The sequence below is a fragment of the Plectropomus leopardus genome, chromosome 18, assembly GCF_008729295.1.
Source record: "Plectropomus leopardus isolate mb chromosome 18, YSFRI_Pleo_2.0, whole genome shotgun sequence".
Taxonomy (NCBI): Eukaryota; Metazoa; Chordata; class Actinopteri; order Perciformes; family Serranidae; genus Plectropomus; species Plectropomus leopardus.
In genome coordinates this window covers 28,985,191-29,003,771 of record NC_056480.1, presented here as the reverse complement: position 1 = coordinate 29,003,771, position 18,581 = coordinate 28,985,191, and the positions used below count along the sequence as shown (strand labels likewise).

At 40.6% G+C, this 18,581-nt stretch overlaps 1 protein-coding gene across 2 annotated transcripts in view; it reads right to left on the bottom strand.

Moving 5' to 3' along the window:
- fam49al (family with sequence similarity 49 member A, like) overlaps positions 1–18,581 on the bottom strand; it is a 51,355-nt gene that overhangs the window by 11,681 nt on the left and 21,093 nt on the right. The window contains exons 2-5 of one of the 2 annotated variants that reach the window (XM_042506448.1): positions 17,580–17,670; positions 11,414–11,493; positions 3,183–3,304; positions 2,395–2,500 (exon numbers count right to left, since the gene is read on the bottom strand). In XM_042506448.1, the coding sequence (XP_042362382.1) occupies positions 2,395–2,500; positions 3,183–3,304; positions 11,414–11,483 (298 nt within the window). In that variant the 5' untranslated portion in view covers positions 11,484–11,493; positions 17,580–17,670. Of the gene's footprint in view, positions 1–2,394; positions 2,501–3,182; positions 3,305–9,767; positions 9,848–11,413; positions 11,494–15,093; positions 15,302–17,579; positions 17,671–18,581 lie in introns of those variants that run through there. The other variant, XM_042506447.1, reaches the window with a different exon arrangement.

Genomic DNA, 18,581 nt, shown 5'->3' with positions numbered 1-18,581 from the left:
ACAGCAGCTGTTTGTTAACTGTACATGGGACCTCTTAACCTCCTATTTCCTATTTGGTCAAATCAATAACTCAAAAAAGGTTGGTGATAAACAAGAGGGATCTTCTAGTCCAGTGATACTCAACTTATCACCCGCAGGCAAAATCTGGTGTCCGATAGGGTCCGGGGTGGCACCCGAACCGTTTGCCTGTGGAGGATCCCCAGCACCCCCAACAGAGGTCCTAGCCAAGACCCTAATGTCCTAAAAATCCTAGAAATGTCCTGAAATCCTGAAAATGTCATAGAAACGTCTAAAAATCTTGGAAACATCATAAAATCTTACAAATTGTCCTAGGACAATCCTAAAAGCCCAGAAATGCCCTAAAATCATAGAAACATCTTAAAATCTTAAGAATGTCCAAAAATCCAAGAAATGTCCTGAAATCCTTGAAACATATTTGAGGCTGCTGCAACAGGCCCTTGGCCTCCTGTCAGTTTGCAAAAGTGGCCCTCAAGCAAAGCCAGTTAAGTATCCCTGTTCTAGTCTGCACCAGTCATTAAGACTTGATCCCTTTCTGTCGATGAGCAGCGTGGGAAGTTTCAAGCTGTCTATTGTACTAAAGCTCATAGATACATTAGTGCTGATACATTATCATGAATAATTAGTTAGCCCTCTAAGATGAGAACACAATGTCCATGAGATCGAAGTATTATTGGAAGGCAGAGCAGAGGCGGCAGACGAACTCTGTTCCTTCGCTTTTACTCCTCGCTCTCCTCTTTTTCTGTTTCTCTTTGTGCTGGACGACCATGTACCACTGTTTCCGTAGCAACGGCTGCCTGGCTACTGGGTCAGGATGCTGCAGAGATGGCAGAGAGGACATCATAGTGTATGTCTGTGTGTGTGTGTGTGTGTGTGCGTGTGTGTACGTGTGCGTGTGTTGGTGGTTTTGTGTGTGTTAAGGAATGCTGCAGGACTGAGATTGCATGTAAAATCCCGGTGTTAGAGTGGAGCTGTGAAGTAGCTCTGACATAACAAAATGAGCTTCTCCTCTTTGCCAGTAATGATGGGACTCTCCCTGTTCATCACCTTAAAATGAATCTGCCTATTTTTGCTTATTTTAGGTTTAATGAAACATACACAATGTGTTCATTGTGTTGAAATATCTTTCCTTTGCTTGCCAGCATTACAATGTAGCTATCAAAGGGATAGTTTGGATTTGTTGGGTTGTATGAGGTGCTTATCCATAGCAATGTATTATATACAGTAGGTTACAGCCGGCACACCCCCAGTTTGGAGAAGCAGGCTGGAGTCCAACACTCAGTTTTTTTCCATTACGAGTTGACAGGTTATCAGGGCTAATATTTGGCATTTTGCTGATAATCTGTATCGGTGTTCTATTCTAATGATAGCTGATAAAATTTATTAAAAAGTGCAAAGAACAGATCAGCATGGGAGGAACCTCAAGGAGCTATTTTGATTTATTTATTTTGAATTAAATTTTCACTTGACTTCATAAAAAAAAGTTTTTCAGAACTTGCTGTATATGATGTTGAAAACATTTGCAAAAGGCATTTAAACAAAGTTTTGTGTTGGAGTTTGTTAAATTCCACATCTCAAATTCTGACAGAAAAATGTTCATATTTTTACTATAAATGCATGTTATCAGTCTCATTAACTTCTAATAATTGGTACTGGTATCGGTCCTGAAAAACCAATATCAGTCAACCCCTAGGTTCCATGCACAGTTAAGTGGAGGTACAGTTATAAGTCATTTAATTGGACCACTGTCCTTGTCCCAGTATACAAGCAGCGGTGGACCCCACTTAAAATAATCTGAACTAGCCCTCTTACAGTGACTGTTCGTCACGTGTCCATGCATCCCGGAGCTGTCGAATCGCTGTCAAAAAGACAAAACAATCAGCAATCCTGTACACTTTTATGCACTACAGATGCTAAATAACGCTCCAATACGGCCACCTTACACACATACCTATCACAAAATGTGACACACAGACCAAAGAAAGACTTCACAGCTTTGCCAGAATGCAAGAAAAGCTCATAATAACTTCAGCAAAGAGAGCTGAGCATACGTGATGCTCCTCTGTCTGTGCAGCCTTCCCCTCATCTGCTACTGCTGTCACAGCTCTTGTAATCTTCCTTCCGCCCTCTTACTCTAACCTATATAACACTTTCATGCACTAAGGTGAAGAAACATACTCTTTGATAGCCAGAGTCAAGGCCTTGCTTCTGTAATTCTGACTGTCTGGCAGCAAATACGCTCTCTAAATTTCCATTCAAGATACAGCTGCTTGCATCTGTAATTCCAGTGCTTATTGGCCCTTCAATATGGCTGCCAGAGAGTGTGTTATATCACCTGAAGTCACACTGTAAACTGCATGATGTAGTCATGCTCACCCAGTCGGAGGGAAAACTCATAGAAGCGTTTCAGTTTGGCCACCAGGGGGCAGACTGCATTCCAGGCCTTTTCCTGCAGAGCGAGGTCACCTGGGTTCTGGATGGCCTGCAGGCGAGGAACACAGGCATAGCACAGATTTTACTCTCCAAAAATGATTAAAAAAACCTCTTTCCATCTCTTTTATCCTATCTTCCATAAAGCAATACTTTACTTTGGAAAATCACTTTCACTTTCAACTTTGATAGCACTTCCTTAGTGATTTCAGTCGGGCAAAAAATGAGGTATCAAAGATTCTGTGTCAAATGTCATTTCCCTGCAAAACCTAATTTAATTTCATTTACATGACACATAATTTCTAATGTGTTAATTGGTTAGTGTAAAATATTATTAGACATTAATTACCCAACAGGGATATACAACAAAGTAGGAACAATGTTCCTCAGAAGTCCCATGTTGTAAAAAGTCAGTAAAGCGATGGCAGCAGCTGAGCAGTGCTTCATACTGCAGAGAGAACTGGTAATGTGTGAATCTGGTGCTCGAGACAGCTGCTTTCCCACAGGTAATGTTTATGTCTTTACCAGAGCATTGCCCAAAAAAACAACAACATATTGCATGAAATGTTTGTTTGAAAAAATACTTCCACACATTAGTGTCTCTGCCTATGTTCAGTGCAGAGTGCATTGTGCACTACACAGAGTTGCACCGTGGCAGGCCATGTGAATCACACACTGCACCACTGCTCGACAGTTTATTGATGTTCTGCACTTATCGACTGCTTGATGCTCACTTCTCGTATCTCCTGGCCCGCGCCATTATAGGACTGCAGCTCGGCGAGGATCCCATGAGCCTCCTCCAGCACGGCGCTGACCTGATTCCACACAGCTGTCTCTGCCTCCGTGGGCTGGGCATCTGGGAGGTGAGGAGAGGAGGAAAACAGAGAAGGAAGGAGGGAAAGAGGAAGAGAGGATGTGGGAAGTGAAAGGAGTGGAATGTAGGTATGGTTTAAAGTGTTGAGGGGAGGTGGCAGAAAAGAGGAAAGGAAAGATTAGGGAAAGAGGGGGAAGTATATAAGAAGAGAGGATTTGAGGAGAGAAGGAGATTAGTGATAAAGGAAGAGCTGAAAAGATGATAACCTAAAAGGCCAGATAAAAACCTGAGATAACTAATTACTCTCCACATGACTGCATAAAATTATGCAAAATGTCTCCACTTGTGGAAATCAGTGCATTTCATCGTGCCTGTGTACACTGCAGCCAAACAAGGTCCAAATCTGCACTGTAAAATCAGATGGGTAAATCTTACTTAAAAAAAAAAATGTAACTTTTTTTTTAAGTTGCTGGAACTTAAAAAATGGCAAATTAAATTACCTTGTTCTCTCTAAGTTCTAGCAACTTCAGTAATGCCAAGTTAGTCTGACTTAATTTGATAATGACAAAGAGAATTTAGCCAGTGATGAAGTTTTGAGAGTTCAGTTTTGTTTGTTAATGTTTACTGACTGACTAGTTTGCAACCAGCAGAATACAGATATATAGTTCAGTAAACTTGGTTAAAGGATGTCAAAACTTTATCAAAAAATTAAGTAAATATTACTGAATTTTAATTAAATGTACAATGATATATAAAGTAAAAGACAGAGAGAGAAAAGGGTTTTTTTTTTCAAAATAAAATTCACTTGTCAGACTTTCAAGTGCAGATTTGGACCTTGTAAGGCTGCAACATCCACAGGCACAATTAAATGCAGTGATTTCCACTTGTACAGATATTTTATAGCAATCAGGTTCCAAGATTTTTTTAAAAGTAAGATCAACATATCAGATTTCACAGCGTGGCCTGGAAATGAAAGATCCAATTTATCCGCCACTGAATTATAACAAGAGACCTGCGAGCCATGCTCTGTCACACAGTGAGGTTATTACAGTGAGTGGTCAGCCAATAAGGAGCAGAAGATGACAAGTCAGTTTGACCTCAGGTAGCTATCTGTATTTGGGTGAGGATGTAACAGTTGATAGTTTAACATTTGGATGGTTTTCAGGCGCAGTAACGGTGCCTAGATTGTACCACTTGGACGCTGTGTCTGACTGCTGAACTGTAAACATCTCAACTGTTCACTCAGTGCAGATTTATACTGGTAGGTGTTATTGTTCCATCAGATTACTATATTATCTGTCTTTTCCTCTATCAATAGAGATTTTTTGCCCTTGAGGTTTAATTGTGAGAAATGTTAAAACAAACAAGCAGCAGGGAGAAAAACCTCTGGGCATGCTCACGCTCTCTGTCTCAGTTTCACTCGGTGAGCAGCGTGCGTACTGTAAACTCAGTGTTTTTGCCGCAGGGCACCTCCCAGTCACACTTCTGCTGTGTTTGCCCATGTGGAGTGCTGCATGTATACAGCAGGGATTAAGTGTTTGAGGGACACAATTTAGGACGCGTCCTCTTGAGTCGTGCTTATGTTTGGTTTTTCTTTTCTGCCAGCTGTCCGTCTCGCTGTGTGACTCAGGTATAATGTGAGAGTGTACCCAGGCAGCTCTCTACATGCAGTAACACCACTGATTATTTTTTGCACCCTGAGGCATTGCCTCCCTGCAGAGAAACAGCAATCATGGGATATTTGGTGTCCTACGTGCACACTGGCTGCCATAACAAAAACAGCAAGTGTTGCTGTTTTAGTGATTATTTCACACCAATGTGCTCCTGCATTTCTCTGGCAAACAAATTTGTTTAATAGACAGACATCTAAGGTATCTAGTTATTTCTTGTTTTATGTATTTATTTTGTAAGTTATTTAGTATTTTGTTACTGTTTTGTACACTGCTGGACCTGAGTGACTAGCTTCATTCTTTTTATGTGTACACATGTACTTAATGACAGTAAATTAACATTAAAACTTAAACCTTACAATATTATTAAATAAGCACAGTATAAACTCATAGCATTAAAGTAAACCTGCAAAATTAAGACATAAGTGTTTAAAAAATGCTAATTCCCTATATGATCATCTCCATGCAAGTTTGCTTTCTTGCAGCCTTAAATAGGATTCCACTCTTACATCTGTACACAAAATAGGAGCTTGGAAATGCTTAACTTAGCTTAGCTTAGTTTAAAGAGTGGAAGAGTGGAAGCAGGAGGAAACAGCTAGCCTGGCTTTGTCCAAGGGGTTTTTTCTTCACCTATGGAACCTGAAAGGTTTTAATAGGGCTTAGAAAAATAAATGATCATTTGCATATCAGTTAGTCATGCCATATTTTAATTAATGAGTTAATGAAAAAACTTATTTTTATTGCAGGCCTCCATGGAAAATGGCATTAGTGATTAATTAGGGGTCATATTTAACAAAAGCAAAATTATATGATAATGTCTGTTTACAAACTCTAAAACAACTCATGCAGAATAACCCACGTCTCATTTATGGAGTTGTATGCTCAGTCACAGTTTTGCTGTTCTCATGCACTGTTCATATGTTTTCCTGCAAAAAGTTTTCCACCAAAATTTTGCACATATCCCATGTAATCATGGGCCAGTAATTTGTACAAAACCCATGCACTTTGAAAGGCTGTGATCACGTGACTAATGCACTGACAGGAGTAAAGAAGGATTCGATCCCAAGTGGTCTAGTAAAGAGGCAGGTTGGGTGGTGGATGGATCACTAAACACAAGACATTCCCCAGGAGATACGTTTGGAACCATGTGAGCTTTGAGTGACCTTTGAGTCACTTCTAGATAGGTTTTCACAATGTTTCTTTTACTAAACCTAATCTCTGTAAATTTAAAGGAATTCCTTTACATTAAGGTCTGAATGTCATTTGTGGAGTGCTAATTCATAAGAAATCATACTACCCATTGAATGAGGAAGTTTTACTCAGTACTTCTCTACTTCTCATTCCAAAGTCATCAAATACTGCCACTGTCAGTTATTTTGGTGTAAGGTATAGACAGCTAAGGAAACCTTTCACAGAGATGTAATAAGCTGCCGGGTGGTGTCAGTTTGTGACGCATTTGGACAGAACCAGTTATGGCTGTATGATATGCCGCTGTACAACATCAGGTTGAAACGCAGCTGGTAACAACATAGGATAAGATCTGAGCTGAAAAGATCCATATAGAGCAGGCAGGGTGGTGGATGGGTCCAACACACCCTGGACTTTCACCTGGGAGCCCTTTAGTCACTCTAATCTTAACCACGTGCTTTTGTTGACATACCGAAGTTGGTTGCCATGTGCTTTTGTTGCCTAATCCTAACAATGCTCTTTTGTTGACATACTGGCATTGGTTGCGGCATTCTGGGACATCAACTGCAAATGCAGGAGGATACCTCAGTGTTTCCCATACATATACTATAAAATCCGAATTCCACTGTTTTTTCCAATCAAAGATGTAAATTTACAGCGTACACAGACTGTCCGCCCTCCAGCCCCACCAGTGTTTCCCATTAATTACAAAGACTATGGTGGGCCACCAAAGTCTAATTTGTCCTGCAATAGTCTCAATGGAACTGGATTGTTAATTAAGAGCCATATTAAAACACTGTTGAGTTATTTGTAGCGCAGTAGCCACAGAGACGCACAGCAGAATGTGAAACTGAACCGTTCACTCTGCTGGGCCTAAAACTCTCACTTACAAAAATCCGCAAAACCCTTCTCTCATCTATCGATCTGTTCAGCTGTGAATGTGTCAACGGATCAATTCTCATCTCTGAAGGAGATAAAAAGAATTCCGCCTGCTGCGCTGCATTCACGGACCCGCAAAAATGTCGGATATTAGAGTGACACCACAGATAGAGTGACACTAACCGCTACGCCACTGCTGGGTGAAGTGACTCCTTCTTTAAACACTTTGGGTTTTGCATGGGTTTCACAAATGACATACGGGAGCTGCAGAGATGCTGAGAAGTGTATTTTGTCACTTTTGGACGTGGCCAGGTTAGCTGTACCCTTGTTTATAGTCTTTATGCTAAGCTAAGCTAAGCTAACCGAACAGTCTAGCTTCAAGGCAAAACTTTATAAGATAAAATTAAAAGGTAATTTTAAGCATTAATGTTTTCATATGCAAGATGGAAATCATTTACATTTGTGTTTCTTCTGCTCCTGATGCTTCTCAAGGTTTTATGAAACCAAACTTTGAGCTGTGTGACAGAGGTGACTGTCCCTGGGACGATGAGGAGAGCTCACAGATGGCATGGGGGGCCGGGGAGGGGGGAAGTGTCTAAAGCTGCCATGCCTGAGTCTGACTCATTCCACTTGCTTTTGAAGTAAAGTGAATCACAGGCATAATAAATGAGGGGGAAATTCAGCCTGTTTGACAGCTGACGTCTCTTGCTAGCAATGAGCTCTCCCACTCCAATATACAGTCAGAAGAGGAGAAGAAGAGGAGGAGGAGGAGGAGGAGGACGAGGAAGCCAGCTGTTTAAGGGGGAAAGCGGTTGAGGAGGAGCAGAATATGTTGGGATAGCAAAACGGCTCCATCTTAACAGTTCATTTAAGCTCATAGTCTTAAAATCTTCAAATGTTTCTTCTGTTGTGACAACTGTAGAAGATTTTAACACTGAGCACTATGATAAAATGACTTGTTGAGATGGACATATTCACACTGCAAAGTTTAGAATACAGTCAGTCTGTTTCCATGCACAGTTAAGGGGAGCTACAGTTATATCTCCATTAGGTCATTTAACTGGACCACAGTCCTTGTTCCAGTGTACAAGCAGTGGGGGAGAATCCATGTATTGACTGAAGTATGTTCGACTCCTCCGCTGTAGGTGGAGATAAGCCCCCTTTCAGCTAGTTGCTATTGGACCTTCTTCCGGTTGACCTACTACATCACATAGCAAACAAGTTAGAAAGCAGCAAACAGGTTGCATGTCGAGCGGTAACAACATAGACAATTATTCAATTATGTACATTTCACACATACTCCACACTTTACTTGGTACCTTGGCCTTGTTTTGTTTTCTTCCCTTCTTCTTCTTCTGTTTTTCCTGACTTTCTTCTATTAATTTATGCTGTTCGACTTCTGGGTTAAAGCCCGGCATTAAGACTATGGAGCATGTGCAGAACACCACGGCCAGTTCAGGTTGAGGCATACGCATGAAGGAGTAAATTGACCCCCAGCCTGATTATCTAGGTGTTTTAGTCTGACTTCAAGAAATCTGATGCATTATGATTTCTGTCACGTTTAAATGTATTTTATAAGTCCAGTTTTAGTTGGACTAACACAATAATTTAGCGCTTTCAATTTCGTACATACGCACTTTACTTGGTACCTTCCTCTTGTTTTTTTTTCTTCACTTTTTCTTCTTGTTTAGTTTTTCCCAGCTTTCTTCTAAGAATTTTTGCAGTTTAACCAGCGTGGGGACTATGGAGCATGCACAGGACGCCTAGGCCAGTTCCAGTTCAGTTGAGGCATATTCGTTGAAAAGTAAATCGACCCCAGACTGCATTATCTGGGTGTGTTAGTCTGATTTTGAGAAATCCGACTGCAATTTAGGCTGGATTAACATGTTTACATGTATATAGGTCGAGTTTTAGACAGACTAACACAATAATTTTACTTTCTCTTACATCATGTAAACATACTGACTTAGTACAAATAATTCAACTATTGATGTCTGACTCCACCTACCTTGGCGGAGTCAGACATCAATAAATGGATTCTCCCCCGATGCTTGTATACTGGGCCAAGAACAGTCATCCAGTGAAATGGTCTAATTGAGCTATAATTGTAGCTTCACTAAACTGTGCATGGAAACATACTGACTGACTAGGAAAATGAGAAAAAGGTTGGATAGAGGTGTTTTGATTTACCAACCTCTTGTACGATCTTTCTCTCCTTCTTTCAGTTTCTCTATCAGTCCCCCTCGTTACAAACACATTATTTAGTGCAACACACACACACACACACACAGACACAGATAGGTCAGACATACAATAGATCACACAATAGGGGATGAGGAGATGAGGAGGTGGAGAGATGACGATAGACTTTTTGTTGGCCATCATCATCCCTGAGCAACAGAAGCCCACACAGGACTGGCATCCACTGTTTATTTCTCCTCAGTTTTTGTAGTTTAGGAGCCTGGATCAAAGCATCATTGTTGTCATTTTGCTACAGCGTCACCATGCCATTGTGCATCTGTCTGCGTCTAATAAGATGTGGCGCGTGTGAATAAGACCCTTTAGAAAGAAGCCAAATGCCTTTCAAATGCCAGTTCCTGGAGCAGAAATCAAAAGATAAAGAGGAGGGCGAGGAGGAGGAGAAAGGAGTAAATAAGGACGTAAAGATGACATAATGGTCAGCTAAGATCGATGGAACAAAGAAAAGAAAGCAAAAGGCAACAAAGAGAAAGGGATAACTCAAAAAAATAAGAAGCGGATGGTCTCACGTTCAAAGTCAAGGAAAACTATTGGGCCATGCTCAAGTTCGGCGCAAGCCAGCACTTTCAGGAGGTTTCCCATGAGCCCCCTGGAACAGAGAGAGGGGAGAAGTCTGTGGGTGATGAGGGGATGGGTGTCGGGGTTGTGCGCATGTACGTGTGTGTATGTGTGTGTGTGTGGTGTGTGAGAGGTGAAGGTGTCGGGGTGGGGGACCAGATGAGAGAGGGCTGTTGGAATGGCGTGGTGGAAGTATGTCCTGGGTGAAGCATGGCAACATGGACACAGAGCTTCTTTAATCCCACTCATATGGTGTTACTTACAGGTTGCTTTAGAAAGGGAAGTCACTGATTTGGAGATGATGACAACTGTCAAGTTTAAAGGTCAGATTGTACAGAGAATGTGTGAATTAGCAGAACTCTATGTCAAAAATATATACATGAAATAGGGATGTATTCCTCTTTTATTGTATAGACTATAACATTTATGGGATTATACTTGCTTTATTAGGAACTGGGTAAACTATCCCAAGAATTAGGCAAAATAAAAAGTGGGAAAAAATTAAAACAATTTAAAAAAAAATATTATGTTAAAAAATAGCTACTAAAATGTATATCTCTTTTTTGGCAAAAATCATAACATTTATGAGATTATGTCTGTTTCAATAGCAACTGGGGACGCTATCTCAAGAATCAAGCAAAAAGAATATTAATTCAGGGAAATGTAAAAGAAAAAAGAAGAAGGAAAAGGAAATTCTATGTATGAACAAATAACTACTAAAATTCATTTGTCATTTTCTGGCATGAATATTAAAATATATGGCATTTGGCATATGGCACACAACAGTATAAACTATGCCAAGAACCAAGCAAAAAAAAAAAAAAAAATTAAAAAAACAAACAACAAACCAATAAGAATCATGTAAACACACCCCTGCCCCCCCCCCCCCCCCCCCCCCCCCCCCCCAAAAACTGAACAAAACAAAAAACAACAACTAGAATTATTTCTCATTGTCTGGGAAAAATCCTGAATTATATGGAATTATATATGTTTTAAAAGGAACTGAGTAAACCATCCCAAGAATCAAGCAAAGACAATAATAATAATTGACAAAAAAAAATTAAATAAATAAATAAATGAATTAATCAAAAAAATATACAAGAAAATAATACATGTCAAAAAAATTACTGGAATTATTTTCATTTTCTGGCAAAAAATTATCATGGCATTATGTTTGTTTCAATAGGCACTGAACAAAACAAAAAAAAACTGAACCCAAATAAATGACATAGAAAGAAGTACATGTGATTAAACTTCCCTGCAGTAGGAGTAGGAAAAGTGAAAAGAGATTAATTTCTGTGGCATAAAAGTGGAGAAAATTATTATAAAATGGATCACTGAGTATACTGTTATTTAGTATGCAATATTTAATGTTTTAGCCTCACACAGCCCTGAGAGTGGGACTAAAGAGTGTCTGATAATGACAAACCACACCCACAACAACACTCCATCACACCATCAACAACGCAGCAGCTCACATCCAAATATACCTCCCGTGACCCCACCCAGGGACCTCCCACAGAACACCTCCGCTGCACACATGTGCACTCACATTTCAAGCACACAGACACGTGCACACACCCCGGCACTCACTTACTTTCAAAGTCCAGGAAAAAATGTGGACAGTTCTCTAAATCCTTGCCAAGGACCTTAATGAGGTTCCCCATGGCTGGCGACCTGGACGGGAGGAAACAACAAAATGCATACAGTACGCACAACCTGGCAACCCGCATGAAAATACACAACATGCTCACGGAGGACACAGCAGGTAGGGACAGTTTTATTTTTTTGACCCATCTGCACTTTTCTAATTATCGCCTCTTCCTCTCCTCCTCCATCCTTCTGTCTAAGCAGTATGTCCAGAGTGAAGTCAGACATTCCAGTCATAAATGACACTGATCACAGTTTGCATCCCATACACAGCGTGCACTGTGTTCCATTAGACAAGGCCGAAATCCAGTACTGAATCATTTAGATCACTCATCGGCAGTCACTAGAGCTGAGCAGAGGTTTTAATCCAGTTACATAACTATAGTAACCTAATCAAAGCCTACTCTCGCCTAATGCTCTCCAAGTACAGACAGCAGTCTATAGATTCTTTATGACAAGCTCTTTATACATCATACCCAGCAGCTACATGCCAGAGTTATGAAGCCAATGATGCAAGCTTTATCAGATTATACTGGAGGTCAGACGGACAAGATATACAGGAATAAATAACTATGTTCACATACAGCTCCACATAAGACAACATATGTCAGGTGTTCTACTGAGGACCAGGACAGCAGCAGAGACAGACAGTAGCCCCTTTTAAACAGGCTCATGGCAAGAATATTGCGCCTCCAGGCCACCTCTACATTCTGTATAAAAGGTACGATTGAGGAGAGAGGGAAAAGAGTTGTCTCACCTTATAGCCACCACTGGAGGAAGTAACAGTGCCAAAACTATGGATGGGGATTGTTAATTTTTTTTTTTTACTGATACCATTATCAAGACTCCTTAAAGAGTCTTTACAAGTGGTGTCTTTATAGACACCACTTTTGATACTTTTCTATTATTTGATGGAAAGACGAGGTGACAATACATCACTGTTTCTTTTCTTTTGTTGGCAAAACAAATTTCTCACCCAGACAGCTGTATTATTCAAATTTCTTGACAAAAACTAAATTTTCTTTTTCTTGATGTTACATTTGAACAGTTCATGGTGACTTTTAATTTACTTTTCCTAAAAGTAATTTTACTGAGTCAACCTTGAATACATCACAGTGAACCTTTATGCAGCCTCGTTTATTTAGCTGACTCACTCTTATCCTGACAATTTTAACTCTGATTTCAACATTGGATGAATATTTAGAACTGACAGGACATGCTACAAAGTTTGGATGTTCTTCCCATTGCTCCTTAAACTCCAACAGCAGCAGCTGTTGGAGTTTAAGGAGTTTTCTTTAACCCAAAGACAGTCGACAGTACTGCATTTAGGTTTAATTGGATGTACAATTGATGTATGTTGACTAGTGATTGTAAGTAAATGACGTGACTCGACTCGAGATGTCATGTTACGTAATAGGATCCATGGGACTCGACAGCAGTAACGATAAGCTAAAATGTTACTGATTTGCGAAAATTGTGTCTGTTTAAAAAGGACAGCTGGCAGGCCAACACTGTCGTGTTAAAAATCATAAGTACTCAATTCTGTTGTGCTGTCCAAAATCACACACAGGAGCAGCATTATGCCGCTGTCTTTAGGTTCTGTATAAATATGCAAGGAAGGCATAAAGAAGGGACCTGGCCTCTGTAGCACCATCTCTTTATAAAAGGGTTAGTGTAAACTCACAGCTCACGTACTTCACATTAGGTAAAGTAAGAAGTATTAACTGTTGTAGGGATGAATAACAGTATGCATAAATGTTATAATGTCCACCTAATTAGAAATTGGGTAGATATTAAGAGGAATACGTAGTGCTAACTTTTCAATACAATAGCTAATGTTAGCCTCATTAGCAAAACAAAATAGAGGAAGCTGTCATACATGTGTGATACATGTATATCTGTCTGTTTTAATGATGGCCTCTGTACAGTCCTTTTGTCTCGTTGCATTTAACCATAGTTGTCCTTATTTTTGCGGACGGGCAGCTATGGCTGGTATATGTTAAAATTTCAGTTTTGAGCCGTTACTCCTTTTACTCTGGCATCCAACAACACAACAAGACGGCATTTTAAGACTCCTGTGTAGCCTACAACCCTGTGGGGGTTGTAGATATCACAATATCAACATCTGCTTTTTGTATTGTGCATCAGTTGACATAATTAGACGTTGTGCTGACACTAAACTTTGGTCACATGACATCACCTAAATTCACCCAAATACCAACTCTGAAGATGTTGGTGGCCAGCTGGGTTGAATTTTATTTTCAGTTAGTGGAAATCTTGGAGTTTCCACAGACACTGAACATGTTCGGCTGAATGTTGGAATTACGGAAAAAAAACATCTAGAATATTTCTGTTTGATGAAAGGGTGCAGTCGTTAAATATTTCTCTCAGTGTAAACATCATACAGCCTCATTAAAGAGCTGGGTCAAGTTGATACAGAATATATAATGTATGTGATGCTGTCAGACTGTGTGGAATAATATGATTTCAAGAAACTTGAAGCTACTTAAGGAGGAAATTTAAGGAAAATAGATGAAGGGCAAGGATTGAGAGGCCACGTGTGTCACATTTAGAAAACACGAACAAAAACCAAGTGGAATCCAATATTCAAAATGACTCTCGTCTGTGTGAGAATGAGAGCCTCCCTGCGTAATCGTTGCCCCTGTCTCCATCATAAAGGGCCTTCGGTAGCAGAAGCGAAGCAGCTGCCAAGTTTCACTTCCTCTGCTGTACCCTCTGTGTTTATGTGCTATGTTAGCACACAGCGGAGGCCTATCACTTTCCCCCTGCAAGAGTGATTTATGGCCAGCATTAGCATGTTTACAAGATGCCACCATCCTGCAAAAAAAAAGCCAAATCTTTTCACTGTTACTCAGCAAGAACGGGTGTTGCAATGCAGCACTGAGGTCCACACAGAGAGGAGATGAGTTACAGCTTCCAGTCGCTGAGGCAGCTCGTTGACATCCTGATGAGGACTGCGTCTACTGTATTGTGTGTTCATTCTATCTACAAAATCTGTTGGGAGGCAGAGAAAGAGAGCGATATGCTGAGTCACTGCTGTGACGTCCAGGCGTGCAAAATGCACCTAGTCTTCTCCTGACTGTTGGACCACCTGCTCCAAGATACACGCTGAACTAACGCTATGAATATATGAATAACTGATTCCCATCTTCAGCCTGGCAAGGTGATTGCAAAGGCAAAATCAAGCTGAGATTCAAACCTCATAGAAAGCAATGAAAGCTTTCTGACATGTGAATATGTGAGTGTGTATGTTTTAGGTAGCCGCACACCGAACAAACACACACAAAGACACACATTAACACACACAAAGTGAGTCTGGAGCAGCATGTGGTCCATCCTGAGCACAGCGCTCTGCTGATGGTTGCCAGGATACTGTTGGCCTGGTAATATTGTCTGCTCGTCTCAGCAGAAGATGTGGAGAAAAAAGCACCCAGCTCTGCTCATGCACTGGGTCAGCGGCTTACAACAGCGATCTGATGCATCAGTGACATAAACAGCTAGCCGTCTTTGTGTTCATTGCAGAACACGTATGGTTAAAACCAGAATTCACCAAGCCGTAAAATAAAACAGGAAATCAAGACACTAACAACACCTCTCTCTTCTTACCCTCTTTTCCTACGAGTGATTTGCTTCTTCCTTTATTTGTCAACCTCTGTTTTTTAGACTTCCTCGTATCAATATCCACCCCGCTCTGTGAAACGGTTGCTGCGAGTAAATCCCAGGTTAGCTCGGCTCACGGTGATAACTGCAGTCTCACGGTGCCAGTGGTTGCCACTCTGCTTTTCATAGAGACTGATGTCAACTTCTGCTCTCACTCTTTCTCCCTCTGCCTCTGAGTATCTCTGTCCACTTCACACTTCTCTTTTTCAGCCATCTATTTAAAGCCCTGTGGTTTGCTCTATGCGCTTTGTGCGCTTGATGCTGGTCTTTGTTTTATGCTGTTTTCATGCTGTTGGTAGAGGAGGATACTGCTGGGTGAGGTTGTCAGTATAAAGATCATAAGACACTGTATGTTCAGTGTTATTAGGGCCCAAGCATGGAATAGAACAAGGGCCATATTGAAACCGAAGGAAATATTATTACACTATTATTTTTAGAACTGAAGTGCATTTTTTAAGGGGCTAGGGATGCTCGAAAACTCATAAAACTTAACACACACATCAGAAGTTGCAAAAATTAATATCTAATATGGGTCTCATGCTTGGGTGTGGGAAATTGGCTCTGTAGCACCTCCTAACAGTTTATGAAAGAATTTTTGTGGGTATGTGCATCATGTCCAGACGTATAAAAAAGTCTCTTGAAGATGTATTCTAAACCAGAGAAAAAAGCCATTGGAATTTCCTTTTTTTTTTTTTTTTTTTTTTTTTGCATCTTTGGCCATTTAAGGGGGTCATACTTTAACAAACTCCTCCTACACATTTGATGAGATTGACTTCAAATTTTGCCTGTACCATCTAAAGACCTTTTACATGAAAAGTTATTAAAAGCTTGAGTTTCTGTTGAACCGTTTGACCATGGTAAGGCATCAAACTTCCATGTTTCTCCAAAAAACAAGAAGTGTTTTATAACTCCACTGTAAATGATCCAATTTGCATCAAATGTAACGACTGATAAGTGCCCCGGCCTGATGCCAACATTTTGTTAGAGTTATAGGGGCAAGCAAGGCCTGTGTGACAATATCACTTGATTTTCATTTAATTTACAGGGTGTGGTCTCAAATTCATATATAGTATCATAACAAAACTGTGTGTTCTCTAGCACCACATAGTGGATACAAGAGGTTGTACAAAATTTGTAATACATAACTCCCACCACTTCATGCAGTAAATGCCATGTAATTCCTTTTTGCATAGTTAACAGAAAAAAAAATCTGTATCAAGCAGCGTACCAATAGTACCCCGATGTCCACAAAAGAGTGAGGGCCTGCTTATTGCTGCTTGCAGCTTAAATGTGCATTTCTGTCTGTTTTCTCTGTCAGTCTGATGTCTCCGAAACTTTTCAGCTCATGCGCAAACACAGAAAACTCCTTCTCTCTTTTTATTTCTGACGTCAGAATGGGTTCCTCAAAAATATCCCCTCCAGCTCTCCTCTGTGCCTCACTTCTCTATTTCAGCACTCAGCAGCACTCTCCCAGCTCCTCTGGCCTCGTCTGTCGCAGAACATTTCTATCATTGTGCCACTCGGTCTCACTGGTGGCCCTTAGGTGCAAACAAATCTAAGTGGCAGAATGAAAATGGCGATCGGGCAGTGCAAACACACGTTCACTCTTACACTGGCATCCATAATGTACATTACATAAAAGCCATTGGATGAATCACAGGCTTGGTGTTTGGACATTAAGACATGGCATTCTGTGAATTAGGAAGTGTGTTTGGTGGCCACTGGTTGCAGTTTCTCTTACACGCAAACACACACAATGTTTACAGTCAGCCAGTATGAAAGTGGAGCAAAGTGCCTGTCTTATGCAACTGCACAGCACACAGCTCTCATCTGTAGTCCGGCAAGAGAAACCAAACCTAGAGGCTCCTCGAGTCTTAATAAAGACACGGCTGGGCTCCCACATGGCGGCTGAAAAGCAAACCTGGTCCAGACCGGGAGCCAAGCAAGCAGAGCGAGGCCTCCCGGCTTCCTTTCAGCTCTTACTGAATGATCCCTCCTGTTAGAGCCCAGGAGCTTCACCAGTGTGGATTTACTGAGCACAGTAACTGCACCGCTCAGCCCTGCCAAGTCTAATGTCTGTTAACTCACCAGTAATACCATCTGAACTCCCTTCTCCATCTGTGTCTCTTTCTCTCTGCCTCTGAAACACAATGATCGCTCTTTCTGTCGCACACTGGCTCACTGGCTATTCAGCGGCCTGTGAATCAAACCCATGCAGTAGCTGCACTGTATACAACGGATGCAAGACTGCGCTCTCCCAGCTCTCATCTCTCTTCTCTGTCTATCACTCTGTCCTTGTTCCTAAATTGTCCATCCGTCCCTTCTCTCTCAAACGCAGCCATATAGTGTTTCACTGCCGTGTCCTTATTTTTCAGATGTTGTTCTTTCTTTGAAATAAAAAATCATTTCCATTCCTCATTTTTCATTCCTACCTTCGCTTGTGTTTATCCCTCTGGAACACTTCACTGCATTAACCAGGGCTTGTCAGCTCCACACAGTGGTTACAGCATCAGCACCCTCCACCTGACAGAAAGACATGCAGGTAAACAGAGAGAAAAAGAAATTAACATAAAATTCAACATCATGTACAGCACAGTGTTAGAAAAGTAGAAAAATAGAACTCTGGTTTTTGGTTTTAAACAGCATTGGCTCATTAAAGGCAAAGAAAAGCATGAACAAAGCAAAGGCCATAGAGAGCAAATTAACATACAAGCAAAAAATAACACAATAATTATGTAATTAGGCTAGTGTTAGATCGCCTGGGGCCATCCATCCCTAGACCTGGTCCAGCCTCGTGTTTGGAGCATGTGTCTCTTGATATTAACCAACACTGTAAGAGATTGGGCTGTCTTTGCAGTTTATTGCACACACTCGCTCTGTGCACAAAATTAGGCTTTTCAAAGTCAGACTTTAAGAAATGTTATACACCAATTTTATTCTATACTTTCTATTGAGTTATTTTTTTTCACCAACATCAGTCAAGCCACTTACTCTCTTACATCTGATGCTTTACAGGTGGCTTACAGAGTTCTTTAGAGCTTTTTCACTGAGAACAGCCAACAAATAAGGATGGAAAATGAACAAACCAATAAACACCAAACCAAAATAGCAGAAAAGTAAAACAGTGAGCTAAAACATGGTAAATAGCTCAGCAGCTCAGAGAGGAACTAGTGAGGTGATGTAATATGAGAGTTTGTCACTATGAGCTATCCCAGTCATGTAAGATGTAGTCATTTTATCTATTAGTATTATTATGAAAAACTATTATAGTTGCTTTAAGTGTCCCATGATGGTCCCAATGGAGTGATACCATTTGAGTTATAACATTTCTGTATTACAGTTAAGCACTCCTGGATCACAATCAGAAACAAAAGATTTATAACTTCAGTCCAAAATTATCTGATTTCCCTTCCAAAAGCAATATCTTGTCTTAT